The sequence below is a fragment of the Amblyomma maculatum genome, chromosome 4 (genome assembly GCF_055883805.1).
Source record: "Amblyomma maculatum isolate TAMU_Amacu chromosome 4, ASM5588380v1, whole genome shotgun sequence".
Classification (NCBI taxonomy): Eukaryota; Metazoa; Arthropoda; class Arachnida; order Ixodida; family Ixodidae; genus Amblyomma; species Amblyomma maculatum.
This window is the reverse complement of record NC_139347.1, coordinates 39154146-39171497: the sequence shown is the minus strand read 5'-3', so window position 1 is coordinate 39171497 and position 17352 is coordinate 39154146. Positions and strand designations below refer to the sequence as shown.

The following is a 17352-nucleotide window of genomic DNA, read 5'->3' as shown; positions in this document are numbered from 1 at the left end:
CACCGCTCAACTTTTCACATTGGCGGGAAAGCCGCTAGACAGCTTCTCAAGCACGTCTGGCTCTCGGGCACAGCTTTCGGTCAGCACCTCCGGACCAGTGCTGGTCATGAGGACATCGTCTTCTATGCGCATGCCCACTCCACGAAACTTTGCGGCCACTTTGGTGTTGCCCTCTGGAATGTAGATGCCTGAAAATCAAAGTACAGCATAAATGTTAAAAACCTGTGATATGGTTGCTACACTTTAACGTGCTTCCAGGAAAATAAATTTCGTAAAAGGTGAGTAGTAGTACAGTCGAACCCGGATATATCGAACTCGAAGGGGATCGCGAAATAGTTCGATATATCGATAATTCGATATACAAAAATCGGCTTGTGACGGCACTTACGACGCCAAAAAAACGATACCGTATTTGTCGCGTAATCAACCCACTCGCATAATCAACCCAGCCTGCACTTTTGCACGGAGAATTTGAAAAAGAAAAAAAAGCGTTAAGGCCAGCTCGCTCACATGCAAGGGATTGAGCGATATCAGCGACGAGCGGCAGCGACAGAGCGATAATTTTCAAACTTGTTGGAACTGCGTCCCTCTCGCTGCTCGAGCCAACTGCTCGAGCCAACGCGGCAGCTCTAAACAAGGTTTCTGTGTTGCTGCGGCAGAAATCGCGAGCGTTTTCGCTTGCATGTCGATGGCGCGCGTCACTCCGTTTCGGTCGTCTCATCCACAGCTCATTGGCAGCGTGCCAAGATGCTGCGCAGCGATAACGTCGGGGCGCGTTTATCTTTTGAGAGCTCCTGCGGTGGCAGGGAGCGAACTTGGCAGAGTGCCCGTGATGGCTTGATTGCACGTACAAGCCTGGTTCGATTTATCACGCCACGCTTGGGGCGGGGGTCATGATCGCAGCAGCTGACCGCGTGCTTTCGTTGATTCATACATGCAAGGATAAACGACTCCTGCAAAAAAAAAAGAAAGAAAAAAAACTCTGCGCTTCCTAACGTCCGAACAGCACGATAAGAAAGGATGACTCGCAAAAAGAAAAACAAAAAGAGAGCTGCCGCTTTTTAACGTCCGCAGGCACCATAGCCACCTCAGCCGCCGCGCGCAGAGGATTCGCAACACACGCTGGAGAAAGCGTCGACGCCTGTCTGAAAACAGGCTGAGCTGGCTTGGCGCATGCGTAGCGCGTGCTGAAGGAGAGAGATAGCTTGGCAAAAGGATGGGCGCACCCACGCACGACTTGCATGTGTTGGCGCGCGGAAAACGATAACTACAGATGCGCGCGCCTTTGGGGAATGGGCGCGGCGTTGCCCAGACCAGCCGTCGCCGAACTGTCCCCTCTCATTCCTTCCGCACGTGGCTTGAAAACTGCACGCGGCAAACGGCCAAAGGTGATGCGATCGTCTTTGGGGAAGGCACACTTTCCAGTGCGTGGTGCGGGTTTGATATATCGAACGACCGGTGAAATTAAGTTCGATATATGACGCGGCTTTTCTATACTTTTGCATGGGATTTTCAAGGGGATATTCCGTGAGTTCGATATAATCAAAATTCGATATAGCAGGGTTCGACTGTATTAGTAAAACCATGTTGATATGTGTTTTGTTTTTTCTCCCAAAAAATGCAAAAAAAGCATTTATTGACACTCCCATTGCATAAAAATTAGATTAGCATTTCCTGATGTAAGATATAAACAGCTAATTTTAGGGGTTCAGTGCGCACTTGCATTGTACTTAGTGCGCAATAGTTTTAGCAAACCATCAGGTACGTTGAATGGCAATGGCGAGCCGAGATAACTTCATATTCAAATGCTTCCCCTCCTTACACCTTTGCATTGTGGAGAAGCAATCATGATGGCTGATTGCCGCTTCATTCTTGCTCTTCATGCTGTGTTCCCCAGACACTGCTCGATTGTACATCAGCACATAATTGTAGTGTTCAGATGCTTCGCCTCTATGCCTCCAAGGCACAGCACAGAAGCAACCGCATTTCTCTTCATAGTACAGTGTCTTGTGGAGGGGGCTTTATATTTTTCTAATTGCTCTTTCCAGTTCCATATCATGTGCACGATGTCCGAGACTTCACTGCATGCAGTGCATGTATTTCTCAGTATGCTTCGGGCCAGATTTTGTGGTACTTTGCTAGGTTTGGGAATGTCCTAGCCTGTATGTTCATCCAGGCTACTGCCTCCTGTCTGCTGAGGTCTTTGCGTCGTTCTGCGTATCGTTTTCTTCCTAATTTGAAGTATTGTATTAGTTCCCCTTATGTTAAAGGGGTTGAAGGTTCTGGGGCAGCCGGCGCAGGTGCCCGGAAAGTATGCCCTCGGGCTATCCTGTCAGCTGCCTCGTTGCCATCGATTCCCTCGTGTGCCGGTATCCACTGGATTGTGTGCTCCAAGTTGCTAGTCTTTTTTTTTTCCTGCTACATTATTCGGTGTGCCTGTTTGCATACGTGTCGTAGGAGGAAGGCACAACAGGCCTTTTGAGAATTGCTCTCAGCCAAGCAGAGTGGGAAGCAGAGCTGGCCCACATGGGTCCTTTCTGAGCAGCGCAGCCTGCTCACCAGGGCCCGGGAGGCAGCCCGAGCCAATGGTATCCTGGACTGAGGAAATCACCCACGCAATTCCGTTAACCAATTAAAGTTTACTCTCTCTCTTGGAGAAGGGGAAGGCCCTATCAAGTATGCTCGATGGCCTAGCTTTTTTTTTTGTTTCACCCTTTAGTGCTAAGGCACTGTTGAGAAGCCACCACGGCTGGTGAGTGCCACCGCTCTTCAGCTCATGTCATGCGCTCCCATGTTTTACCCGCTCGTATGCTAGCAGATGTGCTGAGCATATTACAAGAACACAATTTGTAAAAATGCTGAGCGTAAGTGCTGGGAAATTGTGTCACCCGGAAAAGTATTAACTCGCAGAAAAATAGTCCAACATCCCTGTCATACAAGAACATTTAGTATCACTTTCAACGAGTGACATTCGCCTTTAGTGTCACTGGCACAATGTCGTACGATCTTTCGCGACACGCCAGGAGAAAAAATAGTCCAACATCTTTGTCATGCATGCACATTTATTGTCACTTTTAAGAAGTGACATTCACCTTTAGTGTCATTTGTGTAATGTCCCACTAACTTTAGCGAGACTCTTTGCAGAACGAAGTCGCCGCAAAGTGAGTTTGGTGATCTCACTCAACTTAATTCGGCCAGCCAGGCAAGTATGTATTCTTAGCACCCAGCACATCCAAACAACACGTCCACATTCTTTTCAAAGTAACAATGTCCTAGAATCTTTGCTCTAATTTCTCCAGTATGTCTTTCAATAGGCATCTGTTTTAAATAAGCTAAAGACAGTGCATGTAGCCACTTTCGCTCTCAGTGCTAGCACTAAGCACTGGCTTAGACAAAGACTACTGCGGCTGCTTTTCGGTGGCTCACAGCTTGCGTGCCGGCCTTGCTGCTGCGACATGCATTCTTCTGTCAACCCCACTGTCCCCCCCTCCCCCCCCCCTCGTCTGCGTGCTCTGTCCTGTTTGCCTTGTAGGCGTATTCTAGATAGACTTCTTTCTTGTTGCGGATTGCGGATCACGATGCTTTTTGTAGTCAACAGCCTGTAATCAAATGATTAAGTATACTCTGAAAATTAGCTTGGAGTAATTGGTAAGTATTGACAACAATACTTACCAAAAGCTCATTGTCCCAAAGGTGAAGCAAAACAACATGATCAAATTCCAATATGAGCACCGAAAACACTCTAGGGCCAATTCTGCTTTCTTTTTCATTGCTGCTGAGAGCATGAGCAGTGGAAATAACTATGTTATGAGTACACTGTGAAAGAGAGGCCTCTCCTTATACTCTCCGGTTATCCCTGGCCCCTTCATTCAGGTGCATTGCCTGTTCTTTCCCCAAGAAACTAATGCACGTAACAGTGATTGGCATTGCAGTGAGTCGTACAGTACACTTTAGAAAAACCCAAGGCAACTGCCGCCCACCTGGTTCCACTGTGAGCACAGAGCCTGGAGCAAGGCGAAGGCTGCGGGGAATCAAAGGTGTGTCGTGGACGTCCATTCCCAAATAGTGTCCGACGTGGTGTGGGCACAGTCTGTGAGCCTCCTGCATGTAATTCATGTGTTTGAGGCAAGTATCCTGGATTGAGTAGACTGATGCGTTATAGCAAGTGTGCCACTCACTCACACACTGACCTGCTGGACTGAATGGCAGCCAAAACAGCGAGTGATGCTTTTAAATACACCACTGCTATTATCTGCTAGTATGAAAGTGCAGCTGCTGGCCTTAGGCTTCTGTGTTGCACGAATAATGCATTAGCTTCTTTTCGACAATGCCAAAAGTAAACTGAGAGGGGGTCAACATGCTAAACTAATACAGTCAAAGATTTTGTACACTATAATGAGCACAAGTAATGTACGCAAAGGATTCTTGAGTTGGCTGCCATTTATGGGTTAGCACAAACAAATCGATTTACTCATAATTTTTTGGGTCTTGTGCAGCATCTGACTTCTGAACAAATCTTGTGGATGAACTGTGCAGTTCTGTAATTTCAACTTTCATACTAGCAGCATTCCAAGCCCTAATCTGTGCACATAGCTAACTACATACCATATATAAATAATCTTCAGAACATGCTATTCCTATTCTCTAATAATTTTCAACCTCGGCTATTTGATTCATTCCAGTTTATTAAATAACATAATATTCAATTCAGCATTCACATTTGCTTATTAAGCATATTTGCTTATCCCTAGTCTTATCTGTGCTCTTCACACAATGTATAGGCACAAAGTCCTGCAGTTATTAGACCTGTCAAGGGCAACATTAGAAAGATGCGCTAGTGCTAAAATATGCAGTAACAATGTATGCGTCAATGTATGTTTTCGTAGCAACATACACAAAAAGTTCTCTTTCTGAGCATATCCCAACCACGGTGGTTGCTTCATGATGGAGGCCAAAAGCAAGGCGTCCATGTGCTAACCCAAAGTGGTTGAAATTATCTGGAGTGTCCCACTATTTTATTCTTATTGCCCAAGTCGCTTTGGGGCATTAAACCGTATAGACCAAGCCATCTTTCCGAATAAATGAGGTGGTGTTGGTAGTAGTTTATTAAAAAACAAATTAAAAGAAGGAAAGGAATGTTGCCGGCCGCATCAATTGCTGTCTGTTATCTTAAGTACCCAAGTTGTGGCCAGGAGAAATAAAAGGGATAGGGAGAGGACAGTGAGCAGAATTGCACAGGGGAGCAATAGCAAGAAAGGACAATAATTTACACCCATACCAAGTCCATTGCGAAATAGAGGCCTCTTCCAAGGATCAGAAGCTATCTCAAGGCATTAATGCGTTAGTTTGGTTTACAGGAATTTAATGTCCCAAAGCAATACACATGAAAAGGGGCGCCGTAGTGGAGGGCTCTGGAAATTTCAATCGCCTGAGGTTTTTTATGGTTTGCTGACATCGCACAGTCCATGAGCACCTTGATTTTTACTGTCATAGAAGAGCGGCCACTGCGGCCAGGACTGAACCCATGTCTGTTGAATCAGCAGTAAAGTGCTCTAACCAGTGAGCCTCTGTGGCTGGGCGCATTAATACATGCATCAACATATAATCGCGAGTTTTAGCTCTGCAGTTAAGGTACACAGAGTGTAAGGTATAGATGGTGTGAAACATGCAGATCAGTATGCAGTCCAGCAAAGTGAGCACAGAACTGGACTAAAAATGAAGTATATATCCTAATGAGGACAGAACATTTCAAGGGACCTTTGTGTTGTTGCCGTTTCCATGTTCATCCAGTTTTTGTCTTTAATTTCAACGTACACTGCATTAGTTCATGCAGAAGATTCTGAGCAATATATTGCATATTTCATGCAACAGTTGGTAAATGATGTCTCACTAACAGTGTACAAGCTGCAATCGCTGTATGCACCAGCAATCATGCAAGGTGCCTCCCAAGAGTTCAGCACGACAAGACTATCATTGTGATCTGGCCAGCTTTAAGAAGAAATGCAAATTTTTTCTGCCCATACCACACAGCCAAGTTGGAACTTTAATCTTATGCAGAGAAAGCACACTGCAGCCTGTTTGATCTGACTCTAAGTCTGATAACAGCAAGTATCTAACTTGTGCTCAAAATTGCAAAACAAAGCACAGGCAATAAATTTTGGATTGCAAGTAATTTAAGAAAGCGTATGTTTCCATAACCACACCCTTGCTTTGCCAATGTTACTCCGCATACCTGCACAAGCTCAGAGTCTGGTGTGTTCGGTGACAGAATGCCAGCTTCTCGTAGCCGATGTCCCAATTGGGCACACATGATGTGGAAAAGGGAGTCAAGAGACATTGGCTCCCTAAGCTTTCGCAGCAGTAACTGCTGCACATCCCAGAGCAATTCATATAGCTCTCGCTGGCCAGGCTCAAAACGGCCATTGATGGGCCACGTCCTTGTCAGGTCACTGGTGTAGCCATGAAGCTCACATCCTGCACAATAGAAAACAACATTTAGCCAATTCTCAAACACCTAGTCCCCCTACTTTGCATACTCCAGGCACAGGCAAAACAATTAGTGCCATCTTAAAGCATGTGCTACAACATTTTCCCTCTGAGGGTTACCAGAGCAGACTATCGCATGAATTGTACTCGAACACTAATGCATTTTAATGTGAAAGCACTCGTACACTCACCACCACCGACCAAGAATCTTGTCTGATTTTGTTTGTGACATCGCTCATCTTGGCTAAACTGTTTCATGAGGTCACATCCGCGTGGCCTCGCACTAAGTCCGATATAGCGGTCACGCGTGAGTCTCCCTAACAGGTTTTTCAAGTTAGCCATCCAACAAAGAGAATGATGAGCCAATGACTGACCATAACTTCTTGTAGTGCTTTCACATTTAAAGAAATAAACGGTTTGAATCTGGGGACTCGGGTTCAGTAGCCAAGTGTCTTAACCACTGCGCAACGGTGGTGGGTGCTTTTGCTTGTTATAACCAGGGTCTGTATTGTTTTAGAAGTTGTTTCCTCCCTAACCTCAAGTCATCTGATTGGTAGAAACACCAGAACCGGATGTCAGTTCGGTTGCCAGCAGTTACGGTTCTGGCATTTCCACCAATCAGATGAGGGCTGACATGGAGACGACACTTCTGAAAACGATTGAAACTCGGAATATCGACAGAGGTTTAAGTAGGGTTAAACATTGCCATTTAGTAAGTGTAAGCAAGTGAAAGGTCCTGATCCCTTTCGACTCAGGGCAGGCATTTGTCAACGCCACAGGAATAATGGATAGTTAAAGGAAAAAGAGAAATACATCACAACACTGCGTTGTGTGTCTTTCGTGACACCGTCGATCGTGCGGCCTCTTGAAGCCTCATGAATCCAATCCGGTAACCATGTTTAGGCCAAGAGCCAAGTCACAGCATCTTTTACTGCCAGTCGCAAAATTTGATGTGGCAGCCCCTAGATGGCACCACAAGTAGGGTTAAACCCATGGCCTTCACGAATGAGCATGCCGTTGCACCGGAGCCGATTGCGGAGGCCACGGTTAAACCAACATTTGACACGGTGCCCCTCAGATGGTGCCACATGCACAGCTGCAACTTCAGCACACCAGGCCCATAGCTACAAAAAATCTTCTACTTACACAGTTTGGTAAAAACTGCAAGGGCCCCGCCGGGGTGGCGCAGTGGTTACGGCGCTCGACTACTGTTCCCAAGGACGCGGGATCGAATCCCGGCCTCGGCGGCAGCTTTTCGATGGAGGCGAAAAGCAAGGCGCCCGTGTGCTGTGCGATGTCGGTGAACGTTAAAGAACCCCAGGTGGTCGAAATTTCCGGAGTCCTCCACTACGGTGTCTCTCATAGCCTGAGTTGCTTTGGGACGTTAATCCCCACAAACCAAACCGAACCAAAAACTGCAAGGTTACTTGATGTCATCACAGGAAGGATGATGATTAACCGGTTTATTAAGTGTCTTGTGGAAATGTTAAACAAGCAGCTAAGTATTGTGTAAGAAGCGGCAATTACATTGTGTTAAAACAAGCAAGACGGAAAAAAATCCCATGCTTTCAAAACATTATTATTCGTTTAACAGAGATAACACCTAACAATTATTTGTCTACCATTTGACATGAATTTTGATGGTTTGCATATAGAATATGCAACAGTGAAGGATGCTTGTTTCACAAGTTTTTAGTAGGTTTTACATTGTGGTTTTTTTTGTGGGTTCATTCAACTCTATAATTACATATTGATCCTACAACACTTTCTAGGGCATAAAAATAATTAAGGCTTTCGTATGCAGTCCTCAAAGGTATGCAACGAGTACATTTCAACTGAAATGGCACAGAGCATAAAGAGCAAAAAATCTAGGAAAACTGACAAGAACTATGTAATATTCCAGCGTTACTCCTCACCTGTAGGTAGTGTCAAGTATGCACCGCTTAGCAAAATGAGCTCTGGCATGCATTCAAGGTTGGTTTGAAAGCCTCTAAGCAGTTGCTTCAATTTCACTGGTTTGTAAACATGACTCGTAGCATTTATGGCACAAGAGAAGAGTATAGATGAGTAACAAATCAGTTTTCGATTCACTGAGGCTTTCATCAATGAGTGATAGTTTGTGCTAAACACGAGAAAAACGATAACCCAAGTTCTGTAAGGATAGCAAAAAACGAGTTCTCTAAGCTCTGTTAAGATAGCTCTGCAGTGGTACATAGACTATGCTGTGGTGCTTGCAGATATTGACTTTATATGAACACACCTTCCTCTTCTGCTTCTTTAGTCTCCTTGTGCTTCATTATTTGTCATGAGTAAACTCCCAGTGGGCTATGTTTAGTTTCTGTTCAGTAGGCTGGAATTCCACGCCACAAGCTTGATACATCCCTTGTTAGCTGTCCAAAGAACATTCTAGTTTTGTTTTTTTCTAACACTGCTTTGCATGCAGTACAAACAGTTAGCATCGCTTTTTTTGCCAAGTGCAGACTGTGACAGCACGAAATATCGGTCACAGTTTTCATGGAAAAAATGCTACCAAACCTTCTATAGGCAATCGAAGCTGAACGTCGGGAGAATTCCTCTTAGAAAATTGTGCCAACTGCCTACAGAATAGACATTACCTAATTAATTTGTTTTAAAAAAAAGTGCTTACGCTTTCAAAATTTTTCTATGCATGAAACTTTCTCTCACCTCCATCCATCAACACAAGTTCACCATCCAGAACTCGTTGGTCATTCGCCACATAGTGAATAATGTTTGCTCGTGCACCCCCAGCGACGACTGGTGGGTAAGCAAGTCGCTGGGCACCACGTATACGACACTCAAACTCCATCTTCGAATGCAGCTGTAATTCAGTCACTCCCGCGTGGGATGCTCGCATCACCTCCGTCATGGCCTCACAGGCTACCCGACAAGTCTGCCTCATCAGCTGCTGTTCTCCCTCCGACTTGATCAGCCGTATCCTTTGTATGAGTAGACGAGGAGACTCTACAGCAACATTGCTCTTATTGCGTTCAGCAAGCCACCTAAGGATAGTAGTAGCCTCTGGCTGGCTGGATGCGTTGTCGAACCAGAGAGTTGTGGGGTACTTTGCTTTCAAGAGCTTGCCAACGTAATTTTCAAGCTCTTCTAGCTCATAAGCGGCGTCAACTCCTAAAAGATCTACAGCACCTTGGGGCCCAGCACAAGGTCCATCCCAAAGTTCGGCGTGCGCATCTCGCTGGGGCACAAACATGACCGACTTCGGTTGGTGCTGATCTGTACCTGTGTGGATCACCAAGGCACTGTCGGGCTCCTGAAAGCCAGTGAGATACAAGAAGTCCGAGTTCTGACGGAAAGGGTACGGAATCTTGTCGGACATGTAGGTTTTTGTAGCTGACAGAACAACTACTGCATGATTTTGGGTAGTCCTGGCTCCAGGCGATCCAGAAACGGCACACAGCTGTAGAATGGCGTTGATTAGTTTCTGCCGCCTCTCGGCGAACTCTTGGCGCTTTAGGCCAGGTGTCAGCTCGCCTTCTTGAAGGAGGTGAGGGTGTGTAGCCGCCGTCGGCTGCCCGTACTGCCGAGGCTGCCGTGCGCCGCATTCGGGCTTAGTTGCCGTTGTCTGGCACAGGCGCAAGCCCGCCGCTGTAGCTCGACCTGAAATTGAACCCGTGTTTAAAACAGTGCTTACAACTACGTCTAAAGCAAAGCTGGAAAGATACTCAGCGGCGTTGGCGGATTCAGAGTAGTACTGTTTAAGGCACGACCGGCTTTCGTGGTTTAAGGTCTTAATATGAGACATCTACCAGTCAACACGAGCGACACTGTGCGACTTGCAAGCAGCAACATGTCTTCCAAATCAGTCGCGAAACTGCAGCCTACAGGTTGTATGCACGTCAGCAAGTGTATACTTACATGACACTCGCGTCGAAATGCTGCCCCACATGTTAAAGCTATTGGACGAAATTCTCCGTAGGTATTCCGTCGAAATAAGCTGAGTAACTAAACAGCGCAATCAGAAGCTCCCTTCGCTGCTCCAAACAAATAAAAGGCGAAAATGCACAAAAGAACAAGCAAGTGTGGGCAGCATTATATATATAATGCTGATGACGACCTTTTCGCGAGTGCCGAGTATTACGTGGGTGATATCTTGAATGTTTACAAACAAATACCGGGATCTGCTCAAGCCGACTAACTACTTTAGCCTCCCTTTGAACAGCGGGCACTTCTCAGCTGACGCTCGGGACGCGCAACACGTGGGGCTTTCTTTAAACAACGTTTTCCGACAAACAGGGCTAGGTGGCGCCAGCAAGCTCCTAAAATAGCTCCCGCTTTCATGGCTCGATGTCCAAATGTGTCGCCCCATCCAGTCCTCCGCGTTCAAACACCGCGTCGCGCTGTTGCGCCGGATCGAGCGAGATCAGTTGGTCTGGCGGTCTAGCTCGATTCACGAGCAGTGAGTGGCGGGCGAGTCGAAGGTTCATTTGGCGTCGATCCGCGCATGCTGTTGCTCCACTCGTGGCGAGACAACTTCACCCGGTCGTGACGTTGCTTTGGGAAAGCGCTGACAACGGATTTTGCAGCAGGTAACTCGATTGCATGACTTTTCGCTACTTTCGCTTTCTAAAATCTTTTGTCCGTAAGGCCACGTGCGTAGGCGTAGATGCCCGCACCTTGAAGGTAGACACAACGAGGGCTTGCGAAAAAACGAACACTGCTGCGTTTCGATGGAGGAGAAACTGTGCGATGTCAGTGCACGTTGAAGATCCCCAGGGGGTCGAAATTACTCCGGAGCCCTCCACTACGGCACCCCTTTCTCTCTTTCCGCTTTCACTCCCACCTTCCTCCCACCCCTCACGGTGATTGATTTATAGGAAGGGAAAGGCGTTGTAACTGTCTCTCTTGCTTTGTGTGGACGCCTCAACTGCGCCGTAAGGGAAGGGAGGTAGGTGGGAGTGAAAGTGGAAAGAGAGAAAGAGGAGCCGTAGTGGAGGGCTACGGAGTAGTTTCGACCACCCGGGGATCTTTAACGTGCGCTGACATCGCACAGCACACGGACGCCTCTTCGTTTCGCCTCCATCGAAACGCAGCCGCCGAGGTCATTTTCGAACCCAGGTACTCTCGCACAGTAGTCGGGCGTCTTACCACTGCTCAGGTGTCCACAAAACAAGTGTAAAAGATGCTGTGCCTTTCCCTTTCTGTGAGCCAATAATAATAATAATAATAATAATAATAATAATAATAATAATAATAATAATAATAATAATAATAATAATAATAATAATAATAATAATAATAATAATAATAATAATTTAATTAATTTATTATTATTAATTACTTTTTACTTTTTATCCGTTACTTTTTATTCGTTTCTTACTTATATTTCAACTTTAAACTTTATATTCGAATCTTACTGTCCCTTGTTCAATTTTACTTCTTTATTGTATTATTTTGTATTTCTAGCCTGTGTTTTAAGTACCATGCACTTGTTGCGCCTGGAATGGTTGTTTATTTTATGTATATTTCTATATTACTATAATCAATGTCAGTTATGTGTTGTTTTTTTCTCTTCTATCTACCGTTCTTTTTTTTTTTTTCTTTCCTGGTGTGCTCAAAAATTCTCTCACTGTGTATATAAGCGATGCTACTCATTGATTACTTACTTTCCGTGATCTTTTCGTCTCAGTTTCATTTCATGTATTATTTATTTCTTTTTTTTTTGTGTTCTCTGTGTGTGTAAACATGTTTGTGCTTTTTCATTTTTGTTTCTTTTTTTTATTTGTGCTGCAGCACAAAGACCACATGGTTGTTCCTGCGCACATTAAATAAAGATTGATTATTATTATTATTATTATTATTATTATTATTATTATTATTATTATTATTATTATTATTATTATTATTATTATTATTATTATTATTATTATTATTATTATTATTATTATTATTATTATTATTAGAATGAGACACCTAGATTGAGGTTTTCTCACACAGAATCTGCAGTCTAGAAATACGAAAGCCTGACCATTGCTGCTGCACACAGTACATCACGCGCCCCTTACGTAACCAGCGTTCCTTTGAATGCATCAAAGTTCACCGGCGTTCCCACTCGCGGACGAACTTTTTATTGGTGATCACCAGATATTTTGAGCCCCGCCGGGGTGGCGCAGTGGTAAGACGCCCGACCACTGTGCCGGAGTTCCCGGGTTCGAACCCGACCTCGGCGGCTGCGTTTCGATGGAGGCAAAACGAAGTGGCGTCGTTGTGCTGTGCGATGTCAGCGCACGTTAAAGATCCCCAGGTGGTCGAAATTACTCTCCCTTCCCTTACGGCGCGGTTCAGGTGTCCACAGAGCAAGTGTGACAGATACTGCGCCTTTCCGTTCCTGTGAACCAACCAACCAACCAATATTTTGACAAGTCTCTGGCTTTCCCGTGCGTTTAAAAGCCATTCTGTCTGGTCGTTTTTTCAACATGCATTTTTAGCCTAGGCGTTTGTCATCGCGAGCAGTTTAATTATCTGTTTTAACGTACTTGGAATTAGGTTAAAATGAGAACACATCCAATATGTGTAAGATTCTGAAACCACAAGAGAGCAATCACCGGGCCATCAGCGCCATCTGCTATTATTGATTGTATTGGCAAATTGTTATTAGTAATTACTTTAATTAATGCTGAAGACGTCGTATGCAAAGACGCGCTCCAAATGCCCCCCCCCCCCCCCCCTTTATTTTTTTATTAACTTCTTACGTAGAAAAACTGCTTTTTTTTTTTCGAACTTCAAAATATGAATTCTGCAAATAGTGCACGTATCCAATCACCTGCCACCTCAAAGAGCCACCCATAAATCCGTAGGTGCTCACACGTCTCTTCAGCAAATGTGACGATAGTTCATGGTAACGCCTTTTCATCAACGCACACTGCAGCGTTTATGCCGGACAAATTTGCGCCCTTTTCATCTGACTATTAGGGATGGCCACTGACCTGCTTGCGCTCCATTTGTGCACGCCTATACATAAACCCACCCATTGTCTTCAGAGCACTTATTTTCCGGCTGTACCGTAATTAGCCTACTCTCTGCTCACGTGAACCAGCCTGTCGACCTCGTACGGTTACGCATCCTACGAGCGCTAAAGTTCTGAAGCCGTACTCGCCACAGAACGAAAAGGAAAGAAACTGTCCTAAAATCCGCAAAAGCTCAAATAGTAAATGCGGACCGTATGAGCAACACATGGATGTCTGAATCAAGGGAGAAGCGACTGGAAACGTCGACCAAGGGGCGAATTACGCAACGGTCACGTCGCAAAAACTATCGCAAGTCTGTCGGTTAGCTCTCCCTCTTATTGGCCGACATGTCATCAGGTCAGAATCGACCGATAGGAGCGGGCCTAATTGATCGGTTTCTGGCAGATTTGTCACAAATGTGTGACAGATTTACGATGAGATAGTTGCGTAATTCGGCCCCTGCAGGCCCATTGTACTTGAAGGACTTTAATGACGGAAATGGAACGAAATATAGGAATAAGTATTTTACGCAAGACCACCAAAAAAAAAAGGCTCCCGTAGCGGCACTTGACCTTCTTTTCCTTTCAGCTATCGATCAGCGTTTGATACATTTTAGCTATAATCAGTCCTGTGAGCTGATAGGCCTGCGTCGAACAGCTTAACTTGAACGAGATTTATTTGTGTGGTCACCACTGTATCAACAACACCTTTTCGTGGATGACTACTGCTTATAAATGCCCTAAACACGGTATTTAGCTGTCTTACAATGACTACTGCTTAAATGCCCTAAACACGGTATTTAGCTGTCTTACACTAAGAAATTATTGCGCATTATTCCATGTTCTAAACTTTCACGTAATTAAGCCATCATTGTCGTTCTTTTATTGTGGCGCTGTTTGTTTTCACGCCTGGGCTGATTTAAGGATGAATCACTTCCAGGCAATGCAGTACTTATATATATTTAGCACAAGCCAATGCAGAAAGTAATGTTGACATCTCAGTTCTTCTTTTTATCACGATAATCGGATTTGATCATTATGAACTTTGTAATATATAGTTTTGTGATGCCCACTACGGATACAGGATTTTCCTAAACGTGGGCGTTCTGTTAAAAGCATTAGAGCAACGTTGCATGACAAAAAAATGACAGTGCCTTTCCGCACGCACACACACACGCACACACACACACACGCGCGCGCACACACACACACACACGCGCACGCACACACACACACACCAAACTGCTCCGCCGCGGTGGCTCTGTTTGGGTGCTGACTGCTCGTTCCGATGACGAGGTTCCGTACCAGCCGCGGTGGCCGCTTTTCAAAGCAAGCAAAAGTCAAGGCGCCACAGTGCTGTGTGACGTCAGTGCGCAGCAAAGAGCGCTAGATGGTCAAAATTATTCGGATTTCTCCATTACGGAGCCCTTCAAGCCTGAGTTGCATTTGGACACGCACACGTTGAAATATTGTTTTGTCACCCTTGGAAGCGTGCTACACAGCAAGATAAGCATGTACAAATGTGCAGCATAACCTAACGCTGCTGTTGGAAATGTTTTGGTTGTTTTATTTTTTAAATCAAGTTAATAACATCCTAGTTAAAATGAATAAAACATGAGCACGGAAATAGCAATCATGCAACTCGAAAAGTATACGACAACCGATGATGGTAATAGGCACCGAAGTGATTTCAAGCGAAGTCAAGTGCAACAGGAGGAAGCAGAGGAAAGTCATGTGGGACGTATTTAGGATACGCGGATGTATTTAGGATGACGTCTCACGTAAAGAGAGAAAGAGTGAGTTTTTTTTCTTAGGTAGGGCCGCTACAGCAATATCCATCGTATTATGTAGCTGAATACACAGATAGCATGGTTGTCAAATTATGTCTAAGCACAAAGTGTGGAAGACGCACGGATATAAAATAACGATCCTCTCTGTTTCACAGACTACCCTCGGTCAGTAAGGAATTCTGGAAAAGGCCTGATTATTTAAATGTCCTCCAGACGCGCAAAGCTTACATTTTTGGCTCCATGTAATTTAATTACTTGTTTTATTTTGCCGCAGCACGACCTCTACCTTTGTTATGAACTTGATGCAACTCAAGTTGTTTGATCGTTTTTTGTGGAGGAGGCGCAAACAGACCAATACTTATTCATGTCTGTAAGTATTTAAGAAAAAAAAAAAAAAAAAAGCAAGCCTGCCTCGTTCCTGCTCACGAACGCCCACAGTTCACTTTTTTTTTTTTTTCGACTAACTTTACGCCCACGCTGTTAATTCCTGGCATATCATTATTAGCTCTCTTTTTTAACTCTTTTGTCTCTAACATGAGTGCAGAAAGTAATTTTACAACCGTTTTAACCTTGCTTAATGGGACCGGACTGCTGTTGTATCAAGTGGCGTGTCACATGATGTACGGCCGGCCCTTAAACAGCAGCTGCTCTGTCGGATGTTTAGCAACCGTTGTCGCCCACCTGTATCTTTTCCCTTTACGCCATCAAAATCAATACATTTGCTGATATGTAGCTGTCGTTTCCTCATTTGGTTTTTAAATCACAGATGAATGGGTTTTTCAGCGGTAAACAACAAGGTAGATATTTGTTACCGTGTAATAATTCCTCGAGAGCTGACTCATGCATCAGATCCTGCTCCGCTAGAGGCTTTTATTCTCCTGAAAAGCAGTTGAATCCTTATCATAGAGAGGGAACGAAATTACAGCATGATTAGCTGTCATGGTCACGAAGACCTCTTGAATATAAATAGAGCTTATGTCGCGCCGAGTGGAAACGTAATTGTGGAAGTTTAAGAGCGAAAACAGAATGCAAAACATCTAGGTGACGGGATCGACTATAGTACCTATCTATGTCTAAACCTCTAAATAGCCAAAACATAAGCGGTTGTTGGTGAATCGTTGCACGCCACAACACGAACGAAGCGCATGTTTCAAGTACGTTTACCAAAACACTGATCATAAAGTGTGATTTGTACCTTCCTATATGATTGGTCTTCCGAGGCCGCAGTATATTCTGACAAAAATACTAAAGAAGAGCATTTGTTCGACACGTTGCACTTTTTGGGCACGATTAATTGTCCTTATTCGCTTACATACGGTGAAAAAGAAAAAAGTTTTACTTATAATCAAACAAGTTTTCCTATTGATTATAAAAACGTTTTAGCCCTCCAATTGTTTCCGACCAACGAGACCCATTAGTTTTCTGGCAATTTTCGTATCCTGAAGATTTTCATAAACTTTGTTTATTTACTGAGTGCTGAAATACACAATGTAAGAAATATTGGTACAACTTTGCTGACATCATTAAAGCGTAAAAGGAAAAATGACTTCTGAGGACTGTAGGCATGAGGCGCAGCGCTTTGTTCCGAGATTTTAAAAGGAATGGGAATTACACGCTTTAATGGACAGCTAAGTCAAATGCTTGTTTATTTTGTTTGTTTGTTGTTTGTTTAAACAAGCATGCACGTATGGTACACAAGAGACGCTGTCGGCGATATTCACGGACTAGTATGGGCGGCGCCGCACTCGAGCCAAGATGGCGACTGTAGGAAGGACTCGCTGTGTGTAAGTTTGTGCAGTGAGCCTGAGCGCAATGACAAGTATCCTTGATCGCACGACTGAATTGCATTTTTCCATTGTAGGTGAACGGCTAGTTTTAGCTAGACACTTTTTGTTGGTCTGTGTAAGACGAAGCACCGAAGACAAGCTGGAGACCGTCGACTAGCCTATAGGTGTGCAAACGTATGCGCTGCCCAAGCGAAACTATATACTGAGACAGCCGCCCGCCTCCAGGACGGGCGTTTTAGCAATGTCAGTAAGTGATTAAAATGCGCGCACGCACACACACACACACACACACACACACACACACACA

The 17352-nt window shown here is 44.7% G+C and overlaps 2 protein-coding genes across 2 annotated transcripts in view; one reads left to right on the top strand and one right to left on the bottom strand.

The window, feature by feature from the left end:
* Positions 1 to 6: 6 nt before the first annotated feature.
* Positions 7 to 10749, bottom strand: LOC146190772 (xaa-Pro aminopeptidase 3). Its single transcript, XM_084601153.1, has 5 exons — positions 10381 to 10749; positions 9172 to 10122; positions 6233 to 6474; positions 3981 to 4101; positions 7 to 188 (listed from the first exon to the last, which is right to left on the bottom strand). Exons 1-5 carry the CDS (start codon positions 10409 to 10411, stop codon positions 7 to 9), a joined length of 1527 nt encoding a protein of 508 aa, XP_084457279.1. The 5' UTR covers positions 10412 to 10749.
* A 170-nt stretch (positions 10750 to 10919) lies between these two features.
* LOC146190771 (uncharacterized) overlaps positions 10920 to 17352 on the top strand; it is a 68670-nt gene continuing 62237 nt past the window's right edge. The window contains exon 1 of the mRNA XM_084601154.1: positions 10920 to 11051. The gene's annotated coding sequence lies outside the window, so the exon portion shown is untranslated. The remainder of the gene's footprint in view (positions 11052 to 17352) is intronic.

Excerpts from the sequence above, each read along its gene's own strand:
- LOC146190772 (XM_084601153.1), bottom strand. The coding sequence starts at position 10,411 with ATGTGGGGCAGCATTTCGACGCGAGTGTCAT. Across the intron at positions 10,123-10,380 it reads CATTTCGACGCGAGTGTCAT|GTCGAGCTACAGCGGCGGGC; the intron begins GTAAGTATACAC and ends GTTCAATTTCAG. Across the intron at positions 6,475-9,171 it reads ACTTGTGTTGATGGATGGAG|GATGTGAGCTTCATGGCTAC; the intron begins GTGAGAGAAAGT and ends TCTATTGTGCAG.